General features: G+C 54.3%; 4 protein-coding genes across 21 annotated transcripts in view; 2 read left to right on the top strand and 2 right to left on the bottom strand.

Moving 5' to 3' along the window:
• Positions 1-7,329, top strand: part of PITPNM2 (phosphatidylinositol transfer protein membrane associated 2) — a 163,176-nt gene extending 155,847 nt beyond the window's left edge. For 12 of the 14 annotated variants that reach the window (XM_027566955.1, XM_027566949.1, XM_027566952.1 and 9 more), the window contains 9 exons: positions 666-797; positions 1,689-1,837; positions 2,167-2,283; positions 2,626-2,742; positions 2,866-3,014; positions 3,107-3,256; positions 3,645-3,828; positions 3,910-4,038; positions 4,312-7,329. In XM_027566955.1, the coding sequence (XP_027422756.1) occupies positions 666-797; positions 1,689-1,837; positions 2,167-2,283; positions 2,626-2,742; positions 2,866-3,014; positions 3,107-3,256; positions 3,645-3,828; positions 3,910-4,038; positions 4,312-4,638 (1,454 nt within the window). In that variant the 3' untranslated portion in view covers positions 4,639-7,329. Of the gene's footprint in view, positions 1-665; positions 798-1,688; positions 1,838-2,166; positions 2,284-2,625; positions 2,743-2,865; positions 3,015-3,106; positions 3,257-3,644; positions 3,829-3,909; positions 4,039-4,311 lie in introns of those variants that run through there. The other 2 variants (XR_003515232.1, XM_027566951.1) reach the window with 2 other exon arrangements.
• Positions 7,330-7,886: 557 nt separating this feature from the next.
• On the bottom strand, positions 7,887-10,333 carry ARL6IP4 (ADP ribosylation factor like GTPase 6 interacting protein 4). 3 transcript variants are annotated; one of them, XM_027566939.1, is made up of 6 exons: positions 10,184-10,333; positions 9,644-9,817; positions 8,932-9,243; positions 8,731-8,848; positions 8,259-8,328; positions 7,887-8,180 (listed from the first exon to the last, which is right to left on the bottom strand). In XM_027566939.1, exons 2-6 carry the CDS (start codon positions 9,804-9,806, stop codon positions 8,124-8,126), a joined length of 720 nt encoding a protein of 239 aa, XP_027422740.1. In that variant the 5' UTR covers positions 9,807-9,817; positions 10,184-10,333; the 3' UTR covers positions 7,887-8,123. The 3 variants fall into 3 exon arrangements, with proteins under 3 accessions (XP_027422740.1, XP_027422741.1, XP_027422739.1); XM_027566940.1 differs by having other exon boundaries at positions 8,932-9,219; positions 10,184-10,331; XM_027566938.1 differs by lacking the exon at positions 10,184-10,333 and adding an exon at positions 10,043-10,125.
• Positions 10,334-11,025: 692 nt separating this feature from the next.
• On the bottom strand, positions 11,026-15,566 carry OGFOD2 (2-oxoglutarate and iron dependent oxygenase domain containing 2). Of its 3 annotated transcripts, XM_027566935.1 has the most exons (7): positions 14,901-15,566; positions 14,418-14,474; positions 13,630-13,743; positions 13,440-13,539; positions 12,630-12,757; positions 12,119-12,376; positions 11,026-12,045 (listed from the first exon to the last, which is right to left on the bottom strand). In XM_027566935.1, exons 1-7 carry the CDS (start codon positions 15,030-15,032, stop codon positions 11,782-11,784), a joined length of 1,053 nt encoding a protein of 350 aa, XP_027422736.1. In that variant the 5' UTR covers positions 15,033-15,566; the 3' UTR covers positions 11,026-11,781. The 3 variants fall into 3 exon arrangements, with proteins under 3 accessions (XP_027422736.1, XP_027422737.1, XP_027422738.1); XM_027566936.1 differs by lacking the exon at positions 14,418-14,474; XM_027566937.1 differs by lacking the exon at positions 14,901-15,566 and having other exon boundaries at positions 13,630-14,250; positions 14,418-14,894.
• A 12-nt stretch (positions 15,567-15,578) lies between these two features.
• Positions 15,579-26,420, top strand: part of ABCB9 (ATP binding cassette subfamily B member 9) — a 41,914-nt gene continuing 31,072 nt past the window's right edge. Inside the window, exon 1 of the mRNA XM_027566934.1 lies at positions 15,579-15,658. The gene's annotated coding sequence lies outside the window, so the exon portion shown is untranslated. The remainder of the gene's footprint in view (positions 15,659-26,420) is intronic.

Below are 26,420 nucleotides of genomic sequence, written 5' to 3'. Positions count from 1 at the left end.
ACAGCAGCGCTACCCACCCATCAGAGCCAGGGGGCTCTGTCCTATTGTGGCCGGTGTCAACCGGGCCCATTATGCCCCCTCAGAGAACAGTTGGAGACTACTGGGGTGGGTGCCACTGGCATCTGGTGGGTAGAGACCTGCTAAACACCTTATGATGCTCAGGATGGCCCCACAGTGAAGAGTCATCCTGCCCCAGTGTCCATCGAGAACTGTGGAAGGAAGGAGCATATGAAAGGGTGGCCCTGGAGTGGGGAGCCAAGTCCAGCTGGTAGGAGATCGGTGGTGCTGTCTCAGCTGCAGGGTGATGGGTCTGCGAGGAGGGGTCCTAGCCCCAGAGGGGCAGATGTTCCTTGAGGGAGAAAGTTGGGGGCCATTTCTGGAGAAGCTGGAGGGGTGGCCCAGGGGAGCCTCCTGTGCACGGCCCCTTTTGCCACCCCAGGGGGTGGATCACCCCGGCCTCCTTGGCTCCTTCCATCTTCTTAGCAGCTGGAAGCAGAGTCTGGACTATCCCCTGTCACTCTTGCCGGGGCCAGCAACCCCCTGCCGGCCTCCCTGCCACATGACTGGCTCCCCAGCCGCCTGTCAGAGCAGACGGTCTAGGCTAAGGCTAGCTGGCGTGGTAGCCCCAGCATGGCTGAGCCTCTCCTGTTGTTCTTGCTCCTCAGAAGCCCCAGCTCTGCTCAGCCACACCCCCAGCGTCAGGCGCCTGTCCCTACTTGCCCTCCCCCACCCAGCCCCCTCTACCCTGGGCAAGCGGGAGAGGGCCCCTCGCCTCCCCGACTTGGACATCAGTGAAGGTACCGGGCACCACGGGCCTCCATGCGCACACATGCTTCTCCTCTAATTGGGGTCATGCTTTGATTTCCAGACACATCTCACCCCCAGGGCCCTGCTGACGCCTAACCAGGGAGCTGGAGCTTGGGCTGGGAGCACCCTGACTTCCAGGGAGGAGGCAGAAGCCGCTGGAGTTAGCTAGGGGCTGGGAGCAGGGGGTGGGCTGGATGGAGGCTGGGTGAGGACCGGCGTCACCTATCAGGCAAGCTGTAGGCAGAGAGCTCCGACCCTGAACCAGTGCACCTCCAGCCTCCAGCCACTGGGGAGGCTCTTTGCAAACCTGGGGCAGCCCCCCAGCCCCAAGGGGGAGCCGGATTCACCCGCACATACGCACACAGGCTCCATCTGACTGAAGGCCCTCACTTCACACTCTGCCCGCCAGGGGCTGAGGGCATCAGGCCTCTGCCTTGAGGCCCAGGAACTGAGACTCCCGCTCTGGGAAGCCTTTCACAGTTTTGAGGCCTGGGGAGGTGGGACAGGCATTCAAGGAGTCCAGGAGAAGCCCAGAGAGGGCAGTGATGAGGCCCAGGGCGGGAGTCGACAAGGGGTTGACCAGGGCCAGGGAGTCCTGCCTCCACACTGGGCTCTTCCCCTCCCCCTCTAACTCCACACCTCCCTGCTGAGCCACAGCCCCGACTCCCCCTCCCCGGAGCACTTGGGATGCTTGCTGCTGTCCCGGCCTCCTGTGCCTTCTCGCCTGCTCCCCTATCGCTGAGCCCAGGAGAAGGAGACTCGCTTTGGTGGTGGTCCTGCTCCCTGGTCAGAGGAGGGTTTTGTCTCTGGGCAGAGCTGGGTCTGAGGGGCCAGGTCACCCTAGGGGGCCCAGCCCAGTCACAGTCCCCTCCTCTTGGCAGTTGCTGCGAAGTGGTGGGGCCAGAAGCGGATCGACTATGCCCTGTACTGCCCCGACGCCCTGACGGCCTTTCCCACCGTGGCCCTGCCCCACCTGTTCCACGCCAGCTACTGGGAGTCAACGGATGTGGTCTCCTTCCTGCTGAGACAGGTACCCAGAGTCCCCCTAACAGACACACCAACACCTCTCAGGTCCCTGAGTGACCCTGCTGCTGACTGGGCCCCATTTCATAAATGAGGACGATGGGAGACCCCACTTTTCTGGCCCCAGCACAGGAAGCCGTGGAGATGGGGTGAATGGATGTACACCTTCACGGGACAGATGTGAATTCTGGGGGGCCAGAGGGTGGACTGTAGTGGGGTTTGTCCCACCAAATCCTCACAAGGTTAGTTGGGCCCCTAGGGCCGCTGGCCTCTCCCCACGGAACAGGAAGCCCCAGGCTTGAGTCTGCCCTGTGACCCCCCTCTGTCCCCTCGCAGGTCATGAGGCACGACAACTCCAGTATCTTGGAGCTGGACGGCAAGGAGGTCTCGGTGTTCACCCCCTCGAAGCCAAGAGAGAAGTGGCAGCGCAAGAGGACCCACGTGAAGCTTCGGGTGAGGGATCCTCTGGGTGCCCCGGCTCCAGGGCTCTTGTCCTATTGAATCCTCCTGAGAAAACTCCATTTTAAAGATGAGGAAACTGAGTCACAGAGATGTGTGCTGTCTTACTTAATCCTCACAGTCTGAGGTTGGAGCTGTTCCCCCATTTACAGACAGGGACCCACACCAAGGCCACGTAGGTCAGTGGCCGAGCTGGACTTGAACCCTGGGCCATCTGACTTTGTGCCCATGCTCACCCCCAGGCCCCTGGGAAGTTTGAGCTAAGCCCAGGAGACCCCAGCCACCCCTCCATCCCCTACCCTGACCCAACCTTGCTCCTGCACCTCCCCACCCCAGAATGTGACAGCCAACCACCGGATCAATGACGCGGTCGCCAACGAGGATGGCCCACAGGTCTTGACGGGTCGGTTCATGTACGGGCCCCTGGACATGGTCACCCTGACCGGGGAGAAGGTAAAGACCTGGGGAGCCTGTGGGAGCCCCACCCTGCCCCGCCTCCCTCTGGCTGGGCGGTGGAGAGTCAGGGTTAGGGAGGTCAGGGGCATGGCCACCCATGACCGGCCTGCTTGGCTCCAGGTGGACGTGCACATTATGATGCAGCCGCCCTCGGGTGAGTGGCTGTACCTGGACACGCTGGTGACCAACAGCAGTGGGCGCGTCTCCTACACCATCCCCGAGACCCATCGCCTAGGTGTGGGAGTCTACCCCATCAAGATGGTGGTCAGGTAGGAGCTGGGAAGAACGAGTTGGTGGGCCGACCTGGTCTGGGGCTGGAGGAAGGGGTCCCAGTGGGTTCTGACGAGCCACCCCCTCCCAGGGGAGACCACACGTTTGCTGACAGCTACATCACCGTGCTGCCCAAGGGCACGGAGTTCGTGGTTTTCAGCATCGATGGCTCCTTCGCTGCCAGCGTGTCCATCATGGGCAGCGACCCCAAAGTGCGGGCCGGGGCCGTGGACGTGGTGCGGTGAGTGCCCCCAGGGGCAGCGGGTGGGCTCGAAGGCAGGTAGCTGGGGGCTGGGCAGAGAGGATGGTCTTGGGTGCCAGAGCCAGGACAGGGGGCAGGGACCCTGTGGCTTGGAGGGGCCAGCAGCACCACTTCCCAGCTGGGATCTCTTACTGTGGATGCCTCAGTTCCCTCACCTGGGAAGCGGGGCTTTTCCTAACAAGACCAGTTACACCTGCTGCAGAGGGTGGAAGTGGGGATTGTGAGAGGCGAGCAGTGAGCACCGTGCTGGGGCTGTTACTGTTGAAGCCTGTGCCCACTAGTGGGGCTGGCTGGGCAAGGAGACCAGGCAGCCCCAGAGGGAGGACAGTGCGGCCGTGGGACACCCAGGCCTGCCCCTCGCCCCCAGGCACTGGCAGGACCTGGGCTACCTCATCATCTACGTGACTGGCCGGCCTGACATGCAGAAGCAGCGAGTGGTGGCGTGGTTGGCTCAGCACAACTTCCCCCACGGCGTGGTGTCCTTCTGTGACGGCCTGGTGCACGACCCGCTGCGGCACAAGGCCAACTTCCTGAAGCTGCTCATCTCCGAGGTGGGTCCCCCGGTGGAAGGGAGCGGGGTAGGGGTGGGGGTGGAAGGGCTGAGCCTGCGCCCACACCGGTCTCGCCCACAGCTGCACCTGCGCGTGCACGCGGCCTACGGCTCCACTAAGGACGTGGCGGTCTACAGCTCCATCAGCCTGTCCCCCATGCAGATCTACATCGTGGGCCGGCCCACCAAGAAGCTGCAGCAGCAGTGCCAGGTGAGCGGCGTTCAGGTGGGCGGGGCAGGCGGGAAGCCCCGCCCCTCGACCGCCGCGCCGCCCTGGGAGCCCCGCCCCCTACTGCCGGGCCACCCCGGAGCCCCGCCCCCCGACTGCCGCGCCGCCCTGGGATCCCCGCCCCCACTGCCCGGCAACCCCCGGAGCCCCGCCCCTCGACTGCCGCGCCGCCCCGGGCGCCCCGCCCGGCGACTGCCGGGCCAACCCGGAGCCCCGCCCCCTGACAGCCGTGCTTTCCGCTGCCCTCACCCGCAGTTCATCACCGACGGCTACGCGGCCCACCTGGCCCAGCTCAAGTACAACCACCGGGCGCGGCCAGCCCGCAACGCGGCCACCCGCATGGCGCTGCGCAAGGGCAGCTTCGGCCTGCCGGGCCAAGGCGACTTCCTGCGCTCCCGGAACCACCTGCTCCGCACCATCTCGGCCCAGCCCAGCGGCCCCGGCCCCCGACCGCACGAGCGGACGCAGAGCCAGGCGGACAGCGAGCAGCGGGGACAGCGCAGCATGAGCATGGCGGCCGGCTGCTGGGGCCGCACCTTGGCCGGCCGGCCAGAGCCCGGCCCAGCCGCGGGCCCCAAGTAGGGCACCGGGAGTGAGGCGCTGTGGTCTCCATGGTGCTAGGCCAGGGCGGCCCGCCCTGCCAGGAGGCCTGGCCTGGGCACGTACTGTCGGCTGGGGCAAAGCTCGTCCCAGGGCCCGGCAGAGGACACGGGCTGTGCCAGACACAGCCCTCCCAGCCCAGCCTCACACTTTAGGGTCTGTGGGGTTCCAGCTGGTCGTGGAAGTTGGCAGGACGACCATCCCTGGGAAGACCTAAGGACCAGGACTCCCAACGTGGACTGGCCAGAAGGCGCTCCTGGACGCTTGCCCTGCATTGACGTCCCCGCATTCCGATGCCAGGCCTGGGCACCTCCCATCCACTTGCTCGCCCTGACCCCCAGGTCCCCTGCCATTTGGTAGCAGCTGCGACGGGGTGGGGACAGCCTGCTTCTTGTTGACTCGAGTTACTCAACTGTTTGACCTCACTGGTTTTGCACTGATTTTTGAGAGTGGAGATTCATCACCATCTCCTATGGCTACAGACTCATGGACATGCATGAAAATTCAACGTTTGCCCATCCAAGACCTGCCACCACACAGAAGGCTCCAGGGCGGAGAATCCTTGTACAAATAGGAGAGAAAGGCCATATCATAATTTCTGCCGCTCTGCCTGGCCCATGAACCCATGGCAGCCCCAGACCCCAGCCTCTTCCACCTGCCCCATCTGGAGCCCAGTTCAGCCGCGGGCCTGGCGCCATCTCTGCCCTGGGCACAGCTCAGGCTGCCAGGTCAGTCAGTGAAGCCAAGTGGCTCCTGAGAAGCCTTGCCTGGGGCTACGGGGCCTGGACAGGCCTGGCCTCTTCTCCTCGCCTGCCATCAGCCAAGGCTCCAAGCCTCGGCCCTCCCTTCCGCGTTTCTACACCTTTCTACTTCTCCAATCTGATTTCTATGAGGTTTTTTTAAACGAGCAATCCTTGGCTGCTTCCTTTTCTTAACTCTTTCTGTACCAAACGCAGCCCCTCCACATGAAAACACCCAGCACTGTGACGGAGTCCAGCCTGGTTCTGGGTCCCAGGGCCCTGTCCGCTGCCCAGGCAGCGGGGCATGGCCTCTCTGCCTCACCCGAGCCCCGTTAATTCTACAGAATTTCTACTCTGGGGTGAGTGGGGCACACCCTTAGTTTTGTTTTTTTTTTTTTTAAATGCCAATTCCGTTTCGATGCTGAATCTAAGAAGCCACAACTCGCTTAGTTAGCTTAAGGGCAGGCAGCCATGACTACACTTCCCACCTGGTAAGGACCACGCTGTCCTGTGCACTGGGTCTGAGCATCAGCTCTCTCTCCCCAGAACTGACCGCGATCTCAGCTGTGGCCTCGGCTCCAGGCAGCCCCTCTGCTGCTCCTCCACCCCCTTCATGACAGGGGAGCCTGCCAGGCCTCAGCTAGCCGTCCAACATCCAGGCTGCTTTTGTGAGAAGCGGCTGCCAACCTGGATACGGCCTCGGGGCCTCGCGGGCTGGGACGGTGAGGCACGCAGATGGATGTTAACATTTTCCCGTGTGTAGATATGTACAGCCAAAGGGTCATGTAAATGTTCTGCAAAAGTGGGTCTGTACAGAGTGAAAGCTATTTATTTTGTGCAGAGAAAAAATGTCTGGAGGGATGGGACCTTCAGGATTTATTCATATTTAAGATGTAGCTTTTTGTTGTTTCCGGCATTATGTATAAAGCGACGATTATTTTATGGACCAAGTTTTAATGTAACTGTTGCAGTGAAAGTGCAATATCTAACCCCCTGCTCCCAGCGGGAAACGCTCGGCCCGACAATCACAGCCCCAGCCAGGGGCCCCGTGGCCAGTGCCTCCTCCTGTCGGTCCCACCTCACCCCATCTCGCCTGTCGCCTCGGTGAGCAGCCATCCGGATGGAGGAGCACCTACAAGAGTCTCGGCCCGCCTGCAATAAAGGCCTGGAGGCTGCCAGCCCCAGGAGGCTGGGTGGGCAGTGAGCTTGGCCTCTCCCAGCGGGCCACTGCCCCACGGCTCCGAGCTCCCTGCCTGCCTACCCAGCCGCCAGCCACGCCAAGGACAACAGCAATAGTCCGGGCCTCTCCCAGCGGCCCTCAGCCATAGATGGTGAGGTGGGCAGCCCACCCTCCCCGTGGACGTCTCTCTTCTATATCCAGGTCGGCTTCCTGCCTCCCTTCAGATTCCTCTTGGCACATTATCCTCTTAAGGAAGCACCAGTTTTTCAGAAACTAAGAGAGGGAGGACAGAGTCCTTTAAAAATACCAAAAATGTTTACAGCATTGGGTGCTGAGCTGCAGGGCTCAGGCCCGACCAGTCATAACCAAAGGGTGAGGCAGGCCTTGCTGACTGCCACCCCACCCCAGGCCTGTTAGAGTAGAAGCCTTAGTCCCAGCCCCCCCACCCCCAGGACTGAGCCTCAGCCCACCACTCCCAGACCCCACCACCTGCCTTCTCTTTGATTTCTAAAGAGGGATTCCGCAGAGACCCCATGCCCCCTTCCCAGCTCGGTCTGAACCGCCTGCCTGCCCGCCTGCCACGTCGCAGCCTTCACGTCTCAACCTGTCTGTCTGTCTTGTCTGTCTGGGCCGCCTGTGAGCGGTGTTCTGACGTATCCCCGCCCACCCTTGCTGTCCCTGCTCCATCGGACCTGAGTGTGCTGTGTACTGTGTTGTCATCTGTTACACCGATTAAAGAAGCAGGAAGGCTTCCTTCTGGGTCTCAGTACTGCGCCGACCACCAGAGCATTGGGGGTGGGGGCTGGCTGGGGGGTGCAGCCTGCCCTTGGGAGTAAAGGCAGTCCTTCCCAGTACACAATGCCAGCTGTGCTCACGGTAATACCAACACACCCCCGTGGGCCTTATCTCTGCTGGGCTTCCTTCTAGCCCCTTCCTGGGCATGAACTCAGTCTGTCCTCACAGCAATCCAGTGACGGAGGTGGGTGCTGTCAGCCTCCACCACACAGAGGACACAGCCTGCGAGCTGGGCCAGGACTCCTCCCAGGCCAGCAGGACTCTCTTATCTGCACAGTTAACAGCAAGGGCAGCAGCCTCCCGCCAGGCCTGAGGAAATCAGCTTAAAAGCCGAGGGTTTGGGATTCAGTTGGGGTGGGGTGGGGCTCTGGTCCAGGCAGGCTGACCTGAGGGTGAGGACCGCAAGAGTGGCTGGTGTGTGCCCCCCACCAAAGCTTGCAGAGTCCTTATTTTTGCCCTGAAGTCAGGTTGCCTCCTTCCCTCCCCATAAGCACAAAAAGCAACAACACAGAGGATGTCTCCAACCAGGGAACATTTAATATCTGGGAAGGTGCGTTCTTTTGGGAGATGGAGGAGCTGACTCGGCCAGTTACCCCCGACCTCCACTCCCTGAATTGCAGAGGAAGCTGGGCCAGAGACTGGTCTGCAGGAGAAAGAACACCCAGCGGGCTCCCCGCTGCCCACCCTGAGGCCAGCCTTCAGGTCATGCCAACACTGTGTGTAGCAGGCCTTGGCCGGGGGCCAGAGGGGCCTCAGGGCAGGAGCCCTGCTCGCATCTGGAAGGCCAGGCCGTCCCCTCGGGTGGCTTGCTGGGGAAGAAAGCACACAGGAGGGGACAGGTCAGAAGAAGAGCTGGGGGTGCGCCTGGGTAAGGGGGCGACACCCACCTTATTGATCTCTCTGTGTCGCTCCTTGGTGACGATTTCCTCTAAGACCTCGCCATCTCCCTTAATGAGCCTGGGGATGGAGGTGGGCAGGCTGAGCCTCTTAACTGAGAGGCCAGAGCACCAGAACCAGAAGCACCTGGCAGAGGGGTGCCAGGCCCAGGCCCCACCACCACCCTGAGCAGGCTGCCACACCCTGCTGGCCACTCCCACTCCTCCCTCCTTACCTCCCTCCCTTTCCACAGAGATGAGGACAGAGGGTAGCTCTGCCACCAGACAGGCCAGCTGTGGCTCTTTGAAGGCCCTCCCTCAAGGCCTTTCCAGCCCCTGCAATTGCCTACTCCAGCCAATAGGGAGCAACGGCCTGAGAAGGCTCATCAACAAGGGACTTTTCCCCTGGACATCAGCCTGTTTCGAGCAGCAGCAGCCCCCATCCCTCCTCCTGAGAGTGCAGTCTGGGGCCAGCGCGCCTCACCTGGTGCGTCCTGTCTCCGGGTCCACCACCTTGCGGATGACGCTCTGCCGGGCATCCCACTCCTCCTTGGTCATGGGCTTCATGGCCTGGATGCGGGACTTCTGCTCGTCCGTCAGGACTGGAAGGGAAGATGGCAGGGAGGCGGTGGCAGGGCCTCAGGGAGGGGATCCTCCCTGCCCTGCACCCCGGGCAGCACAGTACCTGGGCCATCCTCTTCCTCCTTGGCTGCTCTGTGCCACTGGTCCAGCGAGGGCCCGGGCAGAGCCTCAGTCTGCTGCATTCTGGCCTTCTCCTTGCCTCTCTTCTTCAGCTTCTTCTTCCTTTTCTTCTTCTTCTTCTTCCTCTTCTTGTCTTTGTGCTTCCCCCGCTTCTTCCGGCCATCGCTGGAGGAAGAGGAGGAAGACGAAGAGGAAGAGGAGCTAGAAGAACTGGAAGAAGAGGAGGAGGAGCTGGATCGTGGTCTCCTCCGGGCCTTGTGCTTGCTTCTCTCTGTGATGCAGGGAGAAGGTGAGGCTGGAAGGCCAGGAGGGGAAGAAGTAAACCTTCGTCCCCTTGCTCTGGCCTGTAGCAGACTCAGGCTGACTACCTCCTGGCAGGGCTTCAGCACGCTGTGGAGAGGCACCTTCTCGACTCCGCAGTCACTGTCTGCCCAAGAGCAAGGTGGCCAGCACCCACATCTTAGGCCCTGCTACACCAAAACTATGATAAAGTTCTTGCTTCACTCCGTATTCAATGGATTGGCCCAGCCCCTGGATTCTGAGCGTCTTTCATTCCAGATAGCGAGGACACTCTTGTGTCCCTCTGAATAGTGCGCTCTGTGATTTTCCCAGTCAGTCTGGAGAAGCCCTCCCGACTGCCTGCAACGTCCTCCCTGAAGTACCCTCATCCCTTTCCCATTCCCTCTGGTCCTCACCCTCAGCCCCAGAGGAGGTGCTGCTGGCCTTGCGGCTTTGGGATCTCGAAGCCGAGCAGCTCCTCCGGACGTCCTTACTGCTCTTCTTCCTTTTCTTCTCCGACCCTCGCCCCCGGGAACGGCTGCGACTCCTAGAGCGCTTGCGGGAGCCGACGTGAGCCATAGCGCCGCGAGCTGCAGACACGAAGGCGCGCTTAAACCCGGGATCGATCACGGGGCCGGCCCGCAGACTGGGTTCCCAGGGAGGCTCTACTTTGGCCGAGTCAACCAGACTCGGCCTGGTCTTCTGGGGCCTGGCACCCGTCACTACCCGGGGCAGCGTTATTGAGGGAGAGTTGGAGGAACCGTATGATCCTCGCCCGCCCCCAAACCCGGTAACCCAAGTTCTCCGCGGACTACCGGCTCCACCGCTGCGGCCCCTTTAAGGGTCCTCCCCCGCGCGGACGCTTCACGGCTGCGCGCGCAGCTCAGGCGCCTTTAGGAACGGCTGCGCTCCTCGGCTGCCAGGTGCGTTCCTCTTCCCTTCCCATGTGCACCTACCCTCCACCCCGTGCCCTCCGCGGCCTGCCGCCTCAAAGAAGTCCCCGGGGCTATTCCGCTCCCTCTTCAACCGCCCATCCGGCGGGACCGCCACCCCTGCACCACGCCTTCGCGTGAGGAAGCAACGGCTGGGTGACTTCCGGCCCGGGCGGTGCACTGGGAGGCTGTCCGGCCGCGAAGCGAGGCGCTGCTGCCTTTAGTTCTGAAGCCCCATGTTCCGTCTGTGGGGCAGCCCAAGAAACCGAGTCTGGCGCGCTCACCTCCCAGAGAGGCGAGCTGGGGCTCCAGGCTTCCGCCTCTAGGGGGCGCTCCCGGACGAGAGACCTGCTCGCCAGCCTGGTGCCAGTCCCAGAGCTCACAGGCCCTTTGCGGCAGCTGTGCCCTCTCCCATCTCTATCCTATTCGGTCGGCGCGCAGCACCCCCAGTCCCTGTGAAGCCCAGGGGAAGAGGCGACTGTGGATTTTCTACGGACATGTCCACACCAGCAGGCCATGAGCTCCAGAACCTTGGTCTTTCCGATGTCTGCTTTCAGTAATACAGAGAGGTCACAAACTCAGACGTCCATAGAAACCAGGAAGATCATAGCAACATATGAGGGACCCCTGTGAGGGAGTGTACCACAGGCCTCGAGAGTGGGGGCAGCTGAGTCTGGTCTCCCTAGTTTCTGCAATGTGGACTGGGGCCGGGTATTTCCAGATCTTCCCACTTTGCCAGGGGAGCCCAAACTCAAGATTTCAACATGGAAAACTCTCCCAAACATAGCATAGCTGCATGCCTCATCCAGTCTTGGGGCCACCGAGTTGCAAACTCTTTGATAGTAATGACAGCAGCAAACCCAGAGGACTGTTGTAAATTGCTTTATAAATGGGGAGTCATTTGATCCTCAAAACAGCTCTAGGACATAGGTACTTTCCAGGAAAAAAAGACTAAGGCAGAGAGAGGCAGGTGGCTTACCCACAGTCACAACTGGAAGTGGCTGAATCAGAATTTGAATCCAGGCAGTCTGGCTCCAAGTCCCTGCTTTTAATCCTTCTGCAGCAACCCCTCCATACCATCCAGAAGATGGAGGTGACCCACCCTCCATCTTTGTTGGTGACCCACCCAAATCCCCTTAGAAGACAGGTGCTCTCGACCTTAGTCATGGTGTCTGCTGCTGACACCCCACACCTGGACTCTGCTCTGGAAGATTCCCTTGGCCACTGGGAGCCACGCTGCCCTGGAGGTGGATGTTGGGGAAGTTACTCACCCGCTCCATACCCTGAAACACCCCATAGCCAATAACTGCTGTTGAGGGCAAACTGTGCTACAGTTCATGCTCCAGAGAGCCCCATGGGATGGGGCTGAAGCTGGATGCTGTGTCAAACCATCCTGGTCCAGCTCCTTCCTGCCCTGTCCTGCTCCTCCCTGGAGCGCTCCCTCCTTAAACCACTTGCACAGGAATTCCAGTCTCAGGCTGTGGTCTACAAGCCCAACCTAAGCCAGCCTGTCTGCTGCAAGAATGACCCAGAAGCCTGTGTTGTCCTCTCGAAGCAAAAAGTGCTGAGGGCTGCAGGGCGTTTATTTCCGTCCTTGCCCGCCACCCTGGCCCTGGCCAAGCTCAAGTTAGGGCACACACATCCACCGTGGCGGGCTCCTCGCGGGTGAAGCCATCACCGAAGCCCTCGTCGTCCACCAGGTCAGGCTTGCGGCAGCACATGGGGCAGAGGCGGTTGCGCACGGCCGAGGCCCGGAGCCAGACGACCAAGTTCCAGCGCTCACCAGTGCCCAGGGGCCGGGCCCCATGCAGCTGGCCCCCCCGGTGCAGGAGGCCCTGGCCCACCACGTGCTCCACCTCCAAGGGCTTGGCCAGGGTTGAAGGCACCTGTGGACAGTGGGGCTCAGGCCTGGGTACTCACGGTGGCTCCGGCCCAGCCCCACGGGTTAAACACACTAACCTGGAAGAGATCCCCGAAATAGAGGGCACCCCCTGTGAAGGCCTTGCCCAGGGATACATTGAGGGTGAGCTCGGCGTTATCGTAGTGGCAGCCCAGCTCGCGGTCCTGGCCAGGCGCGTATTTGACCACAAAGGCCCGGTGGCTGTCCAGCCAGCCCCCACCACAGTCTGGATATAGCAGGGCCATCAGCGGCTGGAGGAAGCGCTCCCGCAGTGGTGTTACCAGTGGTTCATCCAGGCCTAGCTCATGTAGCAACACCTGTGGGTGGGGGAGCCCAGAATTAGCAGGGAACCTGGTAGGGCCTGTCCCTGAGTCCCTGGGGGAGTCCCTCACTAAGGACAGTGCTGAGTGCTATGCAGACATCATCAACCTGCTTAGCTTCATAATAATACTGCCTGATTTCATCTTACAGATGGTGAGACCAAGGCTCAGAGGAGGTCTGTGCTGGGAACACGTCTCCCCAGACAGATGTCCCTGCCTCCTTGTGCCGGCCGGGTGGAACCTCACCCACCCCATAGTTGTTCATGGTGTTGGGTCTTCCCTTGGGCATGTCTGACTGCTCGAAGTGCTCCAGCTCCTCCAGCAGGGCCTGGCAGAAGGGCGCTGTGAACACTGGCAGCCGGTAAATTCGCTTCTCCTCTGCAGAGGGAGAGGGAGGGAAGTTTGGTTAGCCAGGAGCTAACCTTTTCACTTCCCGCAGCCTCAGTCTCCTCATCTGTAGAATGGGGATGACATGAGTACTCACCTTGTGATGATTAAATGGGCTCTTGTGATGGTCAAATGACATAATGTGTGTGGCAAGGGTGCCCTATTCTTGGACCCCCCCCCACCACTCATCCCTAGATCCTCACCCTGCCCTGAGGTCTGACCCCCAAATTCAGATGTGCCTCCTGGCTGGTCACCCCTCCCCCCCAGCTCCAGGTCCTGGCAGGTTCGGGAGACTTCACTCTTGCCCCCTCCTTCAGGTCTCAGGATGGGAACTGTTCCCCATTCCCACCGCCACTGCTAACCCTGGGGCAGGTCTCTCACCATCCCTTGCTGACCCCTGAGCCCACACTTGTCTCAACCATCCCCTCATTAACATCTTTAGTCACCCCAGTTTGAGGATGCCGGCTGGCTCGTGCCTGGTGCACAGCACTGAATTACTGATCACTGTGGTGGATGCGTGTGCAAGTGAGTGAATACGATGCCCTCCTCCTGATAGTTCCATCCTACCCCTCTTCTCACTCCTGCTGGGTTGACTTTTAGAGGCAGATATGGTGGGTGAAGGGACCCCAGTCTGCCACCCCCAGTCCTGCCAAGTGGCAGGCCAAGACCTCACCTGACACTGTCTCCAGCCGCTGGAGAAGGCCCTTAAGGTCTGCGCCTGAAGATGCGCTGTATTCAGCTGCAGCCAGAAATTCAGGGGCCAAAGCGGCCTCCTAGGGGCAGAACACACCAGCCATGGGGCAGACAGCCCCCAGGCCCGGATGCCTCCACCTCCTTCCAGTAACCTGCCCCCTGCCAGGTACCTGCAGCAAGTTGTAGACCTCTGGCCGTGCTGGGCGGTAGGAGCTGGCAATGAGGGCTTTCCTGGCAGCCGACTCCGGCCCCAGCCGCCGCCGCCGCTCTACCTCCTGCTCCAGCTGGGGTGACACAGGGCCTGGTTACCAGAATGGGGCCTCCCATCCCTCCCAAGGGGAAGCCCAGTCTTCCTATGTTCCTGACTCTGCCAGGGTAAATGGCAGGTGTTAAACTGTTAGCTGACGGGGATTCCTTCCAGAAGGGGGCCCATCCCACTGAGGGCTGCACCAGCTTGGCTGGATTGAGACCCATCGCTGCACCTTCACCAGCTGGGCCCAACCAAGGAGGGGAAACAGAGTCCTGGTTAAGTCTTGTGTTCCAGAGGCTGCAGATGGCTGTCTTATGAAGCTTCTCGACACTTAACACCACCCCGCCATGGGAGACAAGCAGCAGTGGCAGAAGTGGTGTCGGGGGGAGAATGAAGAATCAGGAGCCAGGTGGCACCTGGTGTGAAACCTTGAGTAGGTGACTCCTCCCCTTGAGTGCAAGTTTCTCATCTCAAAAGGGCACAAAGCAGACAACTTGGCGTTTTCCCTGCTTTCTCTTTTCCAGGTGCCGGCACCCAGGTGCTGTGGTAAGTGGGGACAGGAGGAAGTAAGGGGAGGTCAAAGGAGCCCTTCTGGGATCTGACAATGGCACACCAGAGGCCGGGAGACCCCTCAAGCTGCTGACACAAATCTAAATAGAAAGGGCCGGGCTGGGTGCAGAGCGGGCGGTGAAGGGTGGGGAGTGTTACCTCTCCCAACAGCTGCTGGAAGTCTTTAGGGCTGACACAGCCTCGGCTGCGCAGGATCTGAGAGCAGAAAAACCAGTAAGTGTGATAGTGTGACCTGGGGCAAGTCTCTTAAGGTCTCTGAGCCTCAGCTTCTCCACCTTGAAATGAAGATGATCCGATCACAGGATCATCGAAAAAATGAAATGTGATAAGCACGTTAAGCACACAGCAGCGGCTCTTGTTAATAACAGAGAGTACTCAGCCAGGCCCTGCCCTGAGCACTTTACATGTAGTTCATTCATTGATTCCTAACGACAGTCGCACTAAAGCGATACCACGATCGCCATCTGAGGTGGAAAATACGGGAGGCAGCTAGAGGTTAAGTCAATCTTCTCGTCCGATCTGAGTGCGCCAAAGGCAAAGTAAACGACCCCGGGGACTGAGATCCCGCCTCCACCACCGCTCCCCGCTCGTTTTCCCGCAGAGCCAATAGAGGCCACTCACGGGCTCGTAGTCCTGGCGCAGCTGCTGTTCGCTCCGGAAGCGCACGTGCAGCCCGTAGCGCGCCACGTACAAGTTCTCTGAGCAAAAGCAAGCGCAGCGGCAGAAGCGCCGGGGAGCCGCTGCGGTCCCCATGGTAAGAAGTGTTGCATTGCCCCACCGGCTACCGTAGGGACACTTCCGGGTACGCCCCCAGCCGGGCAGGGGCGCGGTTTGGAACCAGCGGCCAAGGGTTCGTTCTAAATTCCCAAATTCAGAAAAGAACGAAGACTCCGCCCCAGAAAACGGTCTGCGGTGCAGAAAGATACTCCCAGGCAGGAATGAGACTGGCAGCGTCGGCTAAGAGCACGCCAGCCTGATGGGCCGCTGCTTCACATTTTCTCCATCTGCGAGGCGGGGATTAATCATCCCTCTTTACAGATAGGTGAACTTGAGTCACACCCTCACAGGACTTGGAGAAGTAGGAACTCGGAATTCCAAGACCTTCGGCTTAAACGCGCTGCCTCCTTTTTCTGCTAGGAGCTTTTAGCGGACCAGCTGAAGTCACGAGGACAGTTGGAGCCTTGGGGTCCGATTTTGTTCCAATTGCGCTCCAGTTTTGTGCGTCTGAGCTTGCGTTTAGCATTCATCCCGGTCCCTGTCCGGCGCTCCCGATGCCTACGCCCCTATCTCTTAGGATTCGCATCGGATTGCCCCAGAGAGTGTCTCCACGAGAGGGCTCCGTCCAGCGAGACTTCCGGTGGCTCTCGTCACGGATTCAGGTGTGAGGGGGGGAAATAGGATGTGGTCCGTCGTGGCCACACCCCGCACAACCAGGTTCAAGTTCTGCACAGCCAAGTGTGAGATGAGTATGTTTCTGTTTGATAGAGCGTGCCCCGCAGCATCGCGGAGACCCAATCACAGTACACGCAACTCTCTTCAGTTTACTCCAGTTCAGTCGCTCAGTCCTGTCTGACTCTTTGCGACCCCATGGACTGCAGCACGCCAGGTTTCCCTGTCCATCACCAACTCCTGGAGCTTGTTCAAACTCATGTCCATCCAGTCAGTGATGCCATCCAACCATCTCATCCTCTGTCCTCCCCTTCTCCTCCCGCCTTCAATCTTTCCCAGCATCAAGGTCTTTTCCAGTGAGTCAGTTCCTCGCATCAGGTGGCCCAAATATTGGAGTTTCAGCTTCAGCATCAGTCCTTCAGGACTGATTTCCTTTAGGATTGACTGGTTTGATCTCCTTGCTGTCCAAGGGACTGTCAAGAGTCTACTCCAACACCACAGTTCAAAAGCATCAATTCTAAGGTGCTCAAGCTTTCTTTATAGTCCAATTCTCACATCCATATGTGACTGCTGGAAAAACCATAGCTTTAACTAGATGGACCTTTGTTGGCAAAGTAATGTCTCTGCTTTTTAATGTGCTGTCTAGGTTGGTCATAGCTTTTCTTCCAAGGAGGAAGCGTCTTCTAATTTCATGGCTATCCTCACCATCTGCAGTGATTTTGGAGCCCCCCAAAAATAAACTCTCTCACTGTTGCCATTGTTTCCCCATCTATTTGCCATGAAGTGATGGGACTAGATGCCATGATCTTAGTTTTCTGAAAGTTGAGTTTTAAGCCAAGATTTTCACTCTCATCTTTCATCAAGAGGCTTTTTAGTTCTTCACTTTCTGCCGTAAGGGTGGTGTCATCTGCATATCTGAGGTTATTGATATTTCTCCTGGCAGTCTTGATTCTAGCTTGTGCTTCATCCAGCACGGAATTTTGCATGATAACTCTGTCTTGGGAACCCCATTATAATCCACCATGCACCCCCAAAGTCCCAATCTGCAAAGCCCTGAGAAGAAGCTGGGCTGGCAGTCATGTTGCCAAGCTGGCAGAACGAAGGTGCACACCTGGTGAGGAAGTCTTGACCTGTAGAACTTCTTCCTGCACTAGAGTTCCCTGCATGGTTCAGCATGAAGCTGGGGTGGAGGTGGGGAGGAAGACTCTGGGGCTTTAATACCCCCCAGATAAACAGTGACTATGGATGACAACTGTTGGCTGAGCCCCACCTCGACTGGACCTGAGCTAACACGTCTACTACCAGTCACCTTAACTCCTTTCATCCCTACAGCAAACCTTCGAGCTGGGTACTGTTATATCACCATGTTACAGAGGGGCAAGGGGCTTCCCTGGTGGCTCACATAGTGAAGAATCCACCTGCAATTCAGGAGACCCAGGTTCGATCCCTGGGTCAGGAATATGCCCTGGAGAAGGGAATGGCTGGCCAGCCCAGTATTCTTGCCTGGAGAATCCCATGAACAGAGGAGCCTGGTGGGGTCACAGAGAGTCAAACAGGACTGAGCAACTAAACACACACGCACACATGGGGAAACTGAGGTCCAGAGAGGTGCAGTGACCTGCCCCATGTCATTCCCGAGTAAGGGACATATACATACGGGGATTGAACCCAGCAGTCTTCCCTTTGAGTTCCCTGTTCACCACAGTATGAACATTTTGACCACACTGTGTAGCTTGTGGCATCTCAGTTCCTGACCAGGGATCGAGCCCACACTCCTGCAGTGGAAGCGTGGAGACCCAACACCGGGACTGCCAGGGAAGTCCTTTGTTGGCATTTTCTTGATGACTCTGCTCTCCTTTCCTCTTGTGTACACACAGGTTCACACAGTCACACTCACATCCACAGTGACACACACTCTTGCACACACTCAAACACAGCCTTACATGCTAACACACATTCACACAAAATCACACCTGTGTACACACCCTCACACATATCACCAACACTCCCTCCTTTATATGCATGCAACATTCCACATTACAGTCACAATCGCACACTTGTATTAATAAACCCGGTAAACCCAAAGGCCCTGCAGTGGGCTGAGCTTGGAGTGGGCTACAAGGACAGCAAAAAGCCTACAAGAGGGTGAGTCATAGAGAAGAGGGCCAGGGTTGTATTTGGGACCAAATCTTTGGGCCACTGGTACCATTTTGGATTTTATTCTGTGTACAAAGGGAAGCTGTTTAGTCCTCACAACAAGGTAGGAACTTGAGGTAGGAGCTATCGCCATCTGACAGATGTGGAAAATGAGGTTCAGAGAGGTTAAGTGACCCATGCGAGGTCACACAGCTCATATGTGGGGCAGTCTGGAAGGAACCCAAGTCTGAGCCTGCTGGGTTCCTTCTTGGGCATGAAAACCAGGTCTTTGCACCTCAGACATTCTGGGGCCCAGACCTGGGACTCCCGAAGCTACCAGGCTTCCCCAGGGAGCAGAATGACTGTCAGGGACCTGCTTGCCCCTCAAGGACCCCACTCCCCAGCCCAGAGCTGTGGGGCCTGAGCAGGTGATTCAAGTTTTATAGCCATCTTGATTGCCCAGCGATAGTGAAGGGCCCTGCTCTCCAGGAGAGGATCTATTTCCCCAGGTCTTCATTCATTCCCCTTCTTAGCACCTTACTGTCCCCCTCCCGCCTCCCCAGGCCCAGGGCAGACCAGCTGCCCAGGCAGCCACCACACAGGCCTGCATGTACAGCCCCCAACCCCGGCTAGCTCACTTGTTAGGGTGCTCCTTTTTTGGCTGTTTTTGCAAGATGAGTGTGTTCTGCTTCTCAGTTGAGACTGGCCCTCCCCCTGCCCCACCTCTGCCCCAACCTGGGCTCCGTCACCAGAGGGAACCACAGCCAGAATAATAACAGTAAGCACCGAATCACTATGCTCACAGCCAGCACTCACTTGGACTTCTGTTGACCTTGTGAGATATTATTATACTTAATTTTGTTGTTGTTTAGTCGCTCAGTCATGTCCAACTCTTTTGCGACCCTGTGAACTGTAACCCCCCAGACTCCTCTGTCCTTGGGATTTCCAGGCAAGAACACTGAAGTGAGTTACTATTTCCTTCTGCAGGGGATCTTCCTGACCCAGAGATTGAGCCCATGTCTCCTGCATTGGCAGGTGGATTCTTTACCACTGACCCACCAGGGAAGCCCCTATCCTCATTTTACAGATGAGGAAACAGAGGCTCGGAGAAGGCAATGGCACCCCACTCCAGTACTCTTGCCTGGAAAATCCCATGGATGGAGGAGCCTGGTAGGCTGCAGTCCATGGGGTCACGAAGAGTCGGACATGACTGAGCGACTTCACTTTCACTTTCCACTTTCCTGCATTGGAGAAGGAAATGGCAACCCACTCCAGTGTTCTTGCCTGGAGAATCCCAGGGATGGGGGAGCCTGGTGGGCTGCGGTCTATGGGGTCGCACAGAGTCGGACACGACTGAAGCGACTTAGCAGCGGCAGCAGCAGGGACATAAACCTAGTGGATGCAGAAGCAGAATTGGAACATCCAACTGGGGAATTCTCTGGTGGTCTAGTGGTTGGGACTCTGCACTCTCACAGGGTTCAATCCCTGGTCGGGGAACTAAAATGCCACAAGCCTTGCAGCACAGTCGAAAAAAGGAGAACACCCATCCTTTGGATTCCAGAGTGATGTGTGTGTGCATGTATGTATGTGTATATATGTATGTTGTATGCATGTATATATGTCTATACATATTCACTTGAACTGACAGCACACATGTACAAAAGGACACAAATCATAAGTGTCCAGTTTGGTGAATTTTCATAAACTAGACACACCCACATAACCAGCACCCAGATCCAAAAACAGAACATCCCAGCCCCCCCATCACCACATGTCCCCCATCAATGACTGGCCATCCCAATGGTAGTCACTACTCTAACTTCTAAGAGCAAAGATCAGTTTTGCCTGTTCTTGAATTCAATACAGATAAAATAATGTAGTATGTGCTGTTTTGTATACCGCTTCTTTTGCTTGGCATTATTTTAAGTGTAGTTTATTTACAGTTTTGTGTTAGCTTGCTTCTGATGTACAGAAAAGTGATTCAGTTATAAATATATGCATATTCTTTTTCATAATTCTTTCCCACTATAGTTTATTTTAGGATGTTGAATTCAGTTCCCTGTGCTATACAATAGGATCTTGTTGATCTGTTTTTTATATAGTAGTTTATATCTGCTAATCCCAAACTCCTAATTTATCTCTCCCCCACCCCCAACATTATGATCTTGAGATTCATCAGTGTTGTATGTAGCAGCGGCTTATGTTTTTTTGTGGCTGCATAATATTCCACCAGGTGCCCTCCTCCACCATTCATTATATCTCCTACAGCTGATGGGCATTTGCATGGTTTCCAGTTTGAGGATGTCACGGATGAAGCTATAATGAACAGTTTTTACTGTGGTTAAAATATACATAATGTAAAATTGGCTTCTTAACCATTTTTTAATACACTTTATTTCTTCAGAGCAGTTTTAGGTTCACAGCAAAATAGAGTGGAAAGTATAGAGATTTATCATGTGTTCCCTGCTGCCTCCCACACAGAGCCTCCCCTGACCATCAACATCCCACACCGGGTGGTAGATTTGTTACAATCGATTGTCACATTGGCATGTCATTACCACCCAAAGTACTTCATTTACATTAGAGTTCACTCTTGGAGTTGCATATTCTATGGTTTTTGACAATGTATATGGTCACATATCTACTATTATGGTGTCATATGGAATAGTTTCAATGCCCTAAAAATCCGCTATGCTCTGCCCATTCATTCATCCCCTCTTCCTTTCTTTTTTTAAATTACTATTATTTAAAATTTTTAATTTATTTTTTTTGGCTGCACTAGGTCTTTGTTTATTTCTTTCCTTTTCTCCTTTGCTTTTCGCTTCCCTTCTTTTCACAGCTATTTGTAAGGCCTCCCCAGACAGCCATTTTGCTTTTTTGCATTTCTTTTCCATGGGGATGGTCTTGATCCCTGTCTCCTGTACAATGTCACAAACCTCATTCCATAGTTCATCAGGCACTCTATCTATCAGATGTAGGCCCTTAAATCTATTTCTCACTTCTACTGTATAATCATAAGGGATTTGATTTAGGTCATACCTGAATGGTCTAGTGGTTTTCCCTACTTTCTTCAATTTAAGTCTGAATTTGGTAATAAGGAGTTCATGATCTGAGCCACAGTCAGCTCCCGGTCTTGTTTTTGTTGACTGTATAGAGCTTCTCCATCTTTGGCTGCAAAGAACATAATCAATCTGATTTTGGTGTTGACCATCTGGTGATGTCCATGTGTAGAGTCTTCTCTTGTGTTGTTGGAAGAGGGTGTTTGCTATGACCAGTGCATTTTCTTGGCAAAACTCTATTAGTCTTTGCCTGCTTCATTCCGTATTCCAAGGCCAAATTTGCCTGTTCCTCCAGGTGTTTCTTGACTTCCTACTTTTGCATTCCAGTCCCCTATAATGAAAAGGACATCTTTTTTGGGTGTTAGTTCTAAAAGGTCTTGTAGGTCTTCATAGAACCGTTCAACTTCAGCTTCTTCAGCATTGCTGGTTGGGGCATAGACTTGGATTACTGTGATATTGAATGGTTTGCCTTGGAAACGAACAGAGATCATTCTGTCATTTTTAAGATTGCATCCAAGTACTGCATTACAGACTCTTTTGTTGACCAAGATGGCTACTCCATTTCTTCTGAGGGATTCCTGTCCGCAGTAGTAGATATAATGGTCATCTGAGTTAAATTCACCCATTCCAGTCCATTTGAGTTCGCTGATTCCTAGAATGTTGACATTCACTCTTGCCATCTCTTGTTTGATCACTTCCAATTTGCCTTGATTCATGGACCTGACATTCCAGGTTCCTATGCAATATTGCTCTTTACAGCATCGGACCTTGCTTCTATCACCAGTCACATCCACAGCTGAGAATTCTTTTTGCTTTGGCTCCATCCCCTCATTCTTTCTGGAGTTATTTCTCCACTGATCTCCAGTAGCATATTGGGCACCTACTGACCTGGGGAGTTCCTCTTTCAGTATCCTATCATTTTGCCTTTTCGTACTGTTCATGGGGTTCTCAAGGCAAGAATACTGAAGTGGTTTGCCATTCTCTTCTCCAGTGGACCACATTCTGTCAGATCTCTCCACCATGACCCACCCATCTTGGGTTGCCCACAGGCATGGCTTAGTTTCACTGAGTTAGACAAGGCTGTGGTCCTAGTGTGATTAGATTGACTAGTTTCCTGTGAGTATGGTTTCAGTGTGTCTGCCTTCTGATGCCCTCTTGCAACACCTACCATCTTACTTGGGTTTCTCTTACCTTGGGCGTGGGGTAGTTCTTCACAGCTGCTCCAGCAAAGCGCAGCCACTGCTCCTTACCTTGGACGAGGGGTATTTCCTCACCACCGCCCTTCCTGGCCTTCAATAGCTCCTCTAGGCCCTCCTGCGCCTGCCCAGCCACTGCTCCTTGGACGTGGGGTTTGATATAAGCATCTGAATGCAGAGTTCCTAAGAATAGCAAGAAGAGATAAGAAAGCCTTCCTCAGCGATCATTGCAAAGAAATAGAGGAAAACAACAGAATGGGAAAGACTAGAGATCTCTTCAAGAAAATTAGAGATACCAAGGGAACATTTCATGCAAAGATGGGCTCGATAAAGGACAGAAATGGTATGGACCTAACAGAAGCAGAAGATATTAAGAAGAGGTGGCAAGAATACACAGAAGAACTGTACAAAAAAGATCTTCACAACCCAGATAATCACGATGGTGTGATCACTGACCTAGAGCCAGACATCCTGGAATGCGAAATCAAGTGGGCCTTAGAAAGCATCACTACGAACAAAGCTAGTGGAGGTGATGGAATTCCAGTGGAGCTATTTCAAATCCTGAAAGATGATGCTGTGAAAGTGCTGCACTCAATATGCCAGCAAATTTGGAAAACTCAGCAGTGGCCACAGAAGAAAAGGTCAGTTTTCATTCCAATCCCAAAGAAAGGCAATGCCAAAGAATGCTCAAACTACCGCACAATTGCACTCATCTCACATGCTAGTAAAGTAATGCTCAAAATTCTCCAAGCCAGGCTTCAGAAATACGTGAACCATGAACTTCCTGATGTTCAAGCTGGTTTTAGAAAAGGCAGAGGAACCAGAGATCAAATTGCCAACATCCGCTGGATCATCGAAAAAGGAAGAGAGTTCCAGAAAAACATCTATTTCTGCTTTATTGACTAAGCCAAAGCCTTTGACTGTGTGGATCACAATAAACTGTGGAAAATTCTGAAAGACATGGGAATACCAGACCACCTGACCTGCCTCTTGAGAAATCTGTATGCAGGTCAGGAAGCAACAGTTAGAACTGGACATGGAACAACAGACTGGTTCCAAATAGGAAAAGGAGTATGTCAAGGCTGTATATTGTCACCCTGCTTATTTAACTTCTATGCAAAGTACATCATGAGAAACGCTGGGCTGGAAGAAGCACAAGCCGGAATCAAGATTTCCGGGAGAAATATCAATCACCTCAGATATGCAGATAACACCACCCTTATGGCAGAAAGTGAAGAGGAACTAAAAAGCCTCTTGATGAAGGTGAAAGAGGAGAGTGAAAAAGTTGGCTTAAAGCTCAACATTCAGAAAACGAAGATCATGGCATCTGGTCCCATCACTTCATGGGAAATAGATGGAGAAACAGTGGAAACAGCATCAGACTTTATTTTTTGGGGCTCCAAAATCACTGCAGATGGTGATTGCAGCCATGAAATTAAAAGACGCTTACTCCTTGGAAGGAAAGTTATGACCAACCTAGGTAGCATATTGAAAAGCAGAGACATTACTTTGCCAACAAAGGTCCATCTAGTCAAGGCTATGGTTTTTCCAGGGGTCATGTATGAATGTGAGAGTTAGACTGTGAAGAAGGCTGAGTGCCAAAGAATTGATGCTTTTGAAATGTGGTGTTGGAGAAGACTCTTGAGAGTCCCTTGGACTGCAAGGAGATCCAACCAGGCCATTCTGAAGGAGATCAGCCCTGGGATTTCTTTGGAAGGAATGATGCTAAAGCTGAAACTCCAGTACTTTGGCCACCTCATGCGAAGAGTTGACTCATTGGAAAAGACCCTGATGCTGGGAAGGATTGGGGACAGGAGGAGAAGGGGATGACAGAGGATGAGATGGATGGATGGCATCGCTGACTCGATGGACGTGAGTCTGAGTGAATTCCAGGAGTTGGTGATGGACAGGGAGGCCTGGTGTGCTGCGATTCATGGGGTCGCCCAGAGTTGGCCACAACTGAGCGACTGAACTGAACTGAGGTCTTTGTTGCTGTTTGGGCTTTTTCTAGTTGTGGCGAGCAGGGGCTACTCTGTGTTGCAGCAGGCTTCTCATGGCGGCAGCCTCTCCTGTTGTAGAGCACAGGCTCTCGGGCTTCAGTGGTGGCAGCACAGAGGTCCTAGAGCAAGCTCGAAAGCCTCAGTAGTGGTGGTGCACTTGTTTAGTTGTTCTCGAAGCATGTGGAATCTTCCTGGACCAGGGATCCAAGCCGTGTCCCCTGCACTGGCAGGCAGATTCTAATCTACTATGCCACCAGGGAAGTCTTCCCCATCCTCTCTTGACCCCTGGCAAACACTGTTCCTTTTACTGTCTCCATAGGTTTTGTTTTGGGTTTTTTTGGCTTCACCACAAGGCATGCAGGATCGCAGTTCCCCACCAGGGATCAAACCCGTGCCCCCTACAGTGGAAGTGCGGAACTGTAACTAGACTGCTAGGGAAGTTCCTCCATAGTTTATCTTTTCCAGGATATGCTATAGTTGAAATCATCCAGTATTTAGTCTTTTCAGATTGGCTTGTCTCCCTTGTGTGCATGAGTGCTAAATCGCTTCAGTCATATCTGATTCCTTGCAACCCCTTGGATTGAATCTCACCAGGCTCCCCTGTCCATGGGATTCTCCAGACAAGAATACTGGAGTGGGTTGCCATGCCTTCCTCCAGAGGATCTTCCAGACCCAGGGATCAAACCGGCATCACTTATGTCTCCTGCATTGGCAGGCAGCTCTTTACCACTAGCACCACCTGGGAAACCCTGTCTCCCTTAGTAATATGCATTTATGTTTCTTCCCTCTTTTCATGGCTTGATAATTTATATTTTTTAGCATAGAGTACAATTCCATTGTCTGGATTATCATTCTAGCCATTCACCTCCTGAAGGACATCTTGGTGGCTTCCAAGTTTTGGCAATTATGAATAAAGATGCCCTAAACATCTGTGTGCAGGTTTCTGTGTGGACATAGGTTTTCAACTCGTTTGGGGAGTGTGATTGCGGGATCATATGGTAGGAGTATGTTTGATTTTGCAAGAAGCCACCAGACTCTCTTCCAAAGTACCTGTGCCATTTTGCGTCCCCCCAGCAATGAAAGAGAGTTCCTGTCGTCCGCGTCTTCATCAGCATTCGGTGCTGTCAGTGCTTTGGATTTGGGCCATTCTATTAGGTATGTAGTGGTACCTTGTTGTTTCAATTTGCAATTTTCTAATGAAAATTACATTGACTGTCTTGCCATATGTTTATTTTCCATCCGTATTTTTCATTTGGTGAAATGTCTGTTCAGGTCTCTTCCCTGTTTTTCAGATTATTTGTTTTCTTATTGTTGAATTTGAAGAGATCTTTGTATGTTTTAGATAACAATCTTTATCAGATATAGATATATAAAAAACAAGTATTTTCTCCCAGTATGTGGCTTTTCTTCTCATTCCTTGAACAATATCTTTTGCAGAGTGGAAGTTTTAATTTTTTTTTTAATTTGACTATGCAGGCTCTTAGTTCCCACACGTGGGATCTAGTCCAGACCAAGGATTGAACCCCAGGCCCCCTGCATTGGGAGCGTGAAGTCTTAGCCACTGGACCAGCAGGGAAGTTCCAGAATTTTTTTAATTTTAATGAAGTCTAGCTTATCAGTTCTTTCTTTCATGGATCATGCCTTTGATGTTATATCTAAAAAAATCATCTCCATCCCCAAGGAAATAGAGATTTTCTCCTACATTATCTTCTAGGAGTTTGATAGTTTTGTGTTTTGCATTTAGATCTGTGAGCCATTTTGAGTTAACTTTTGTGAAAGATATAAGATTTGTGACAAGATTTTTTTTTTTTTTTTTTTTGCACATGGGTGTCCAGTTGTTTCAGCACCGTTTGCTGAAAAGACTGTCTTTGTTCCACTGTGTTGCCTTTCCTCCTTTGTGGGAGATCAGTTGACTATATTTATATGGGTCTATTTCTGGGCTCCCTGCACTGTCCCATTGATCCATTTGTCTTTTGTCAACAACGCACTGTCCTGATTATGGCAGCTTTAGAGTAAGTCCTGAAGTCAGGTAGTGTCAGCACAATGACTTTGTTTTGCTCCTTCAGTATGATGTTGGCTATTCTCACACAGCAAAAATGAGACAGCCTGGATCTGGTCCCAGCTCTGAGTCACTCTAGCTTTTGGATAATCCATCCAGGAGCTTCTCTTCCGGAACAATTATATATTTGCTTTTGTTTTGGCACAAACAGTATCATACTTCGGCTTGATTCTATCCCTTGTTTTTACTCAGCACATTCAGGAGGTCATTTCATACCTTTCTGTAACTTTTGTGTGTAGACTGACACATAGTTGTTTTTTTTCCCCCTGCTACAGGGTATTCTGTTGAGCATGCTCTGTAAT

This window comes from Bos indicus x Bos taurus, chromosome 17, assembly GCF_003369695.1.
Source record: "Bos indicus x Bos taurus breed Angus x Brahman F1 hybrid chromosome 17, Bos_hybrid_MaternalHap_v2.0, whole genome shotgun sequence".
In the NCBI taxonomy this organism is placed as follows: Eukaryota; Metazoa; Chordata; class Mammalia; order Artiodactyla; family Bovidae; genus Bos; species Bos indicus x Bos taurus.
The sequence above is the reverse complement of the archived record's forward strand: the minus strand, read 5'-3'. Positions and strand labels throughout refer to the sequence as shown.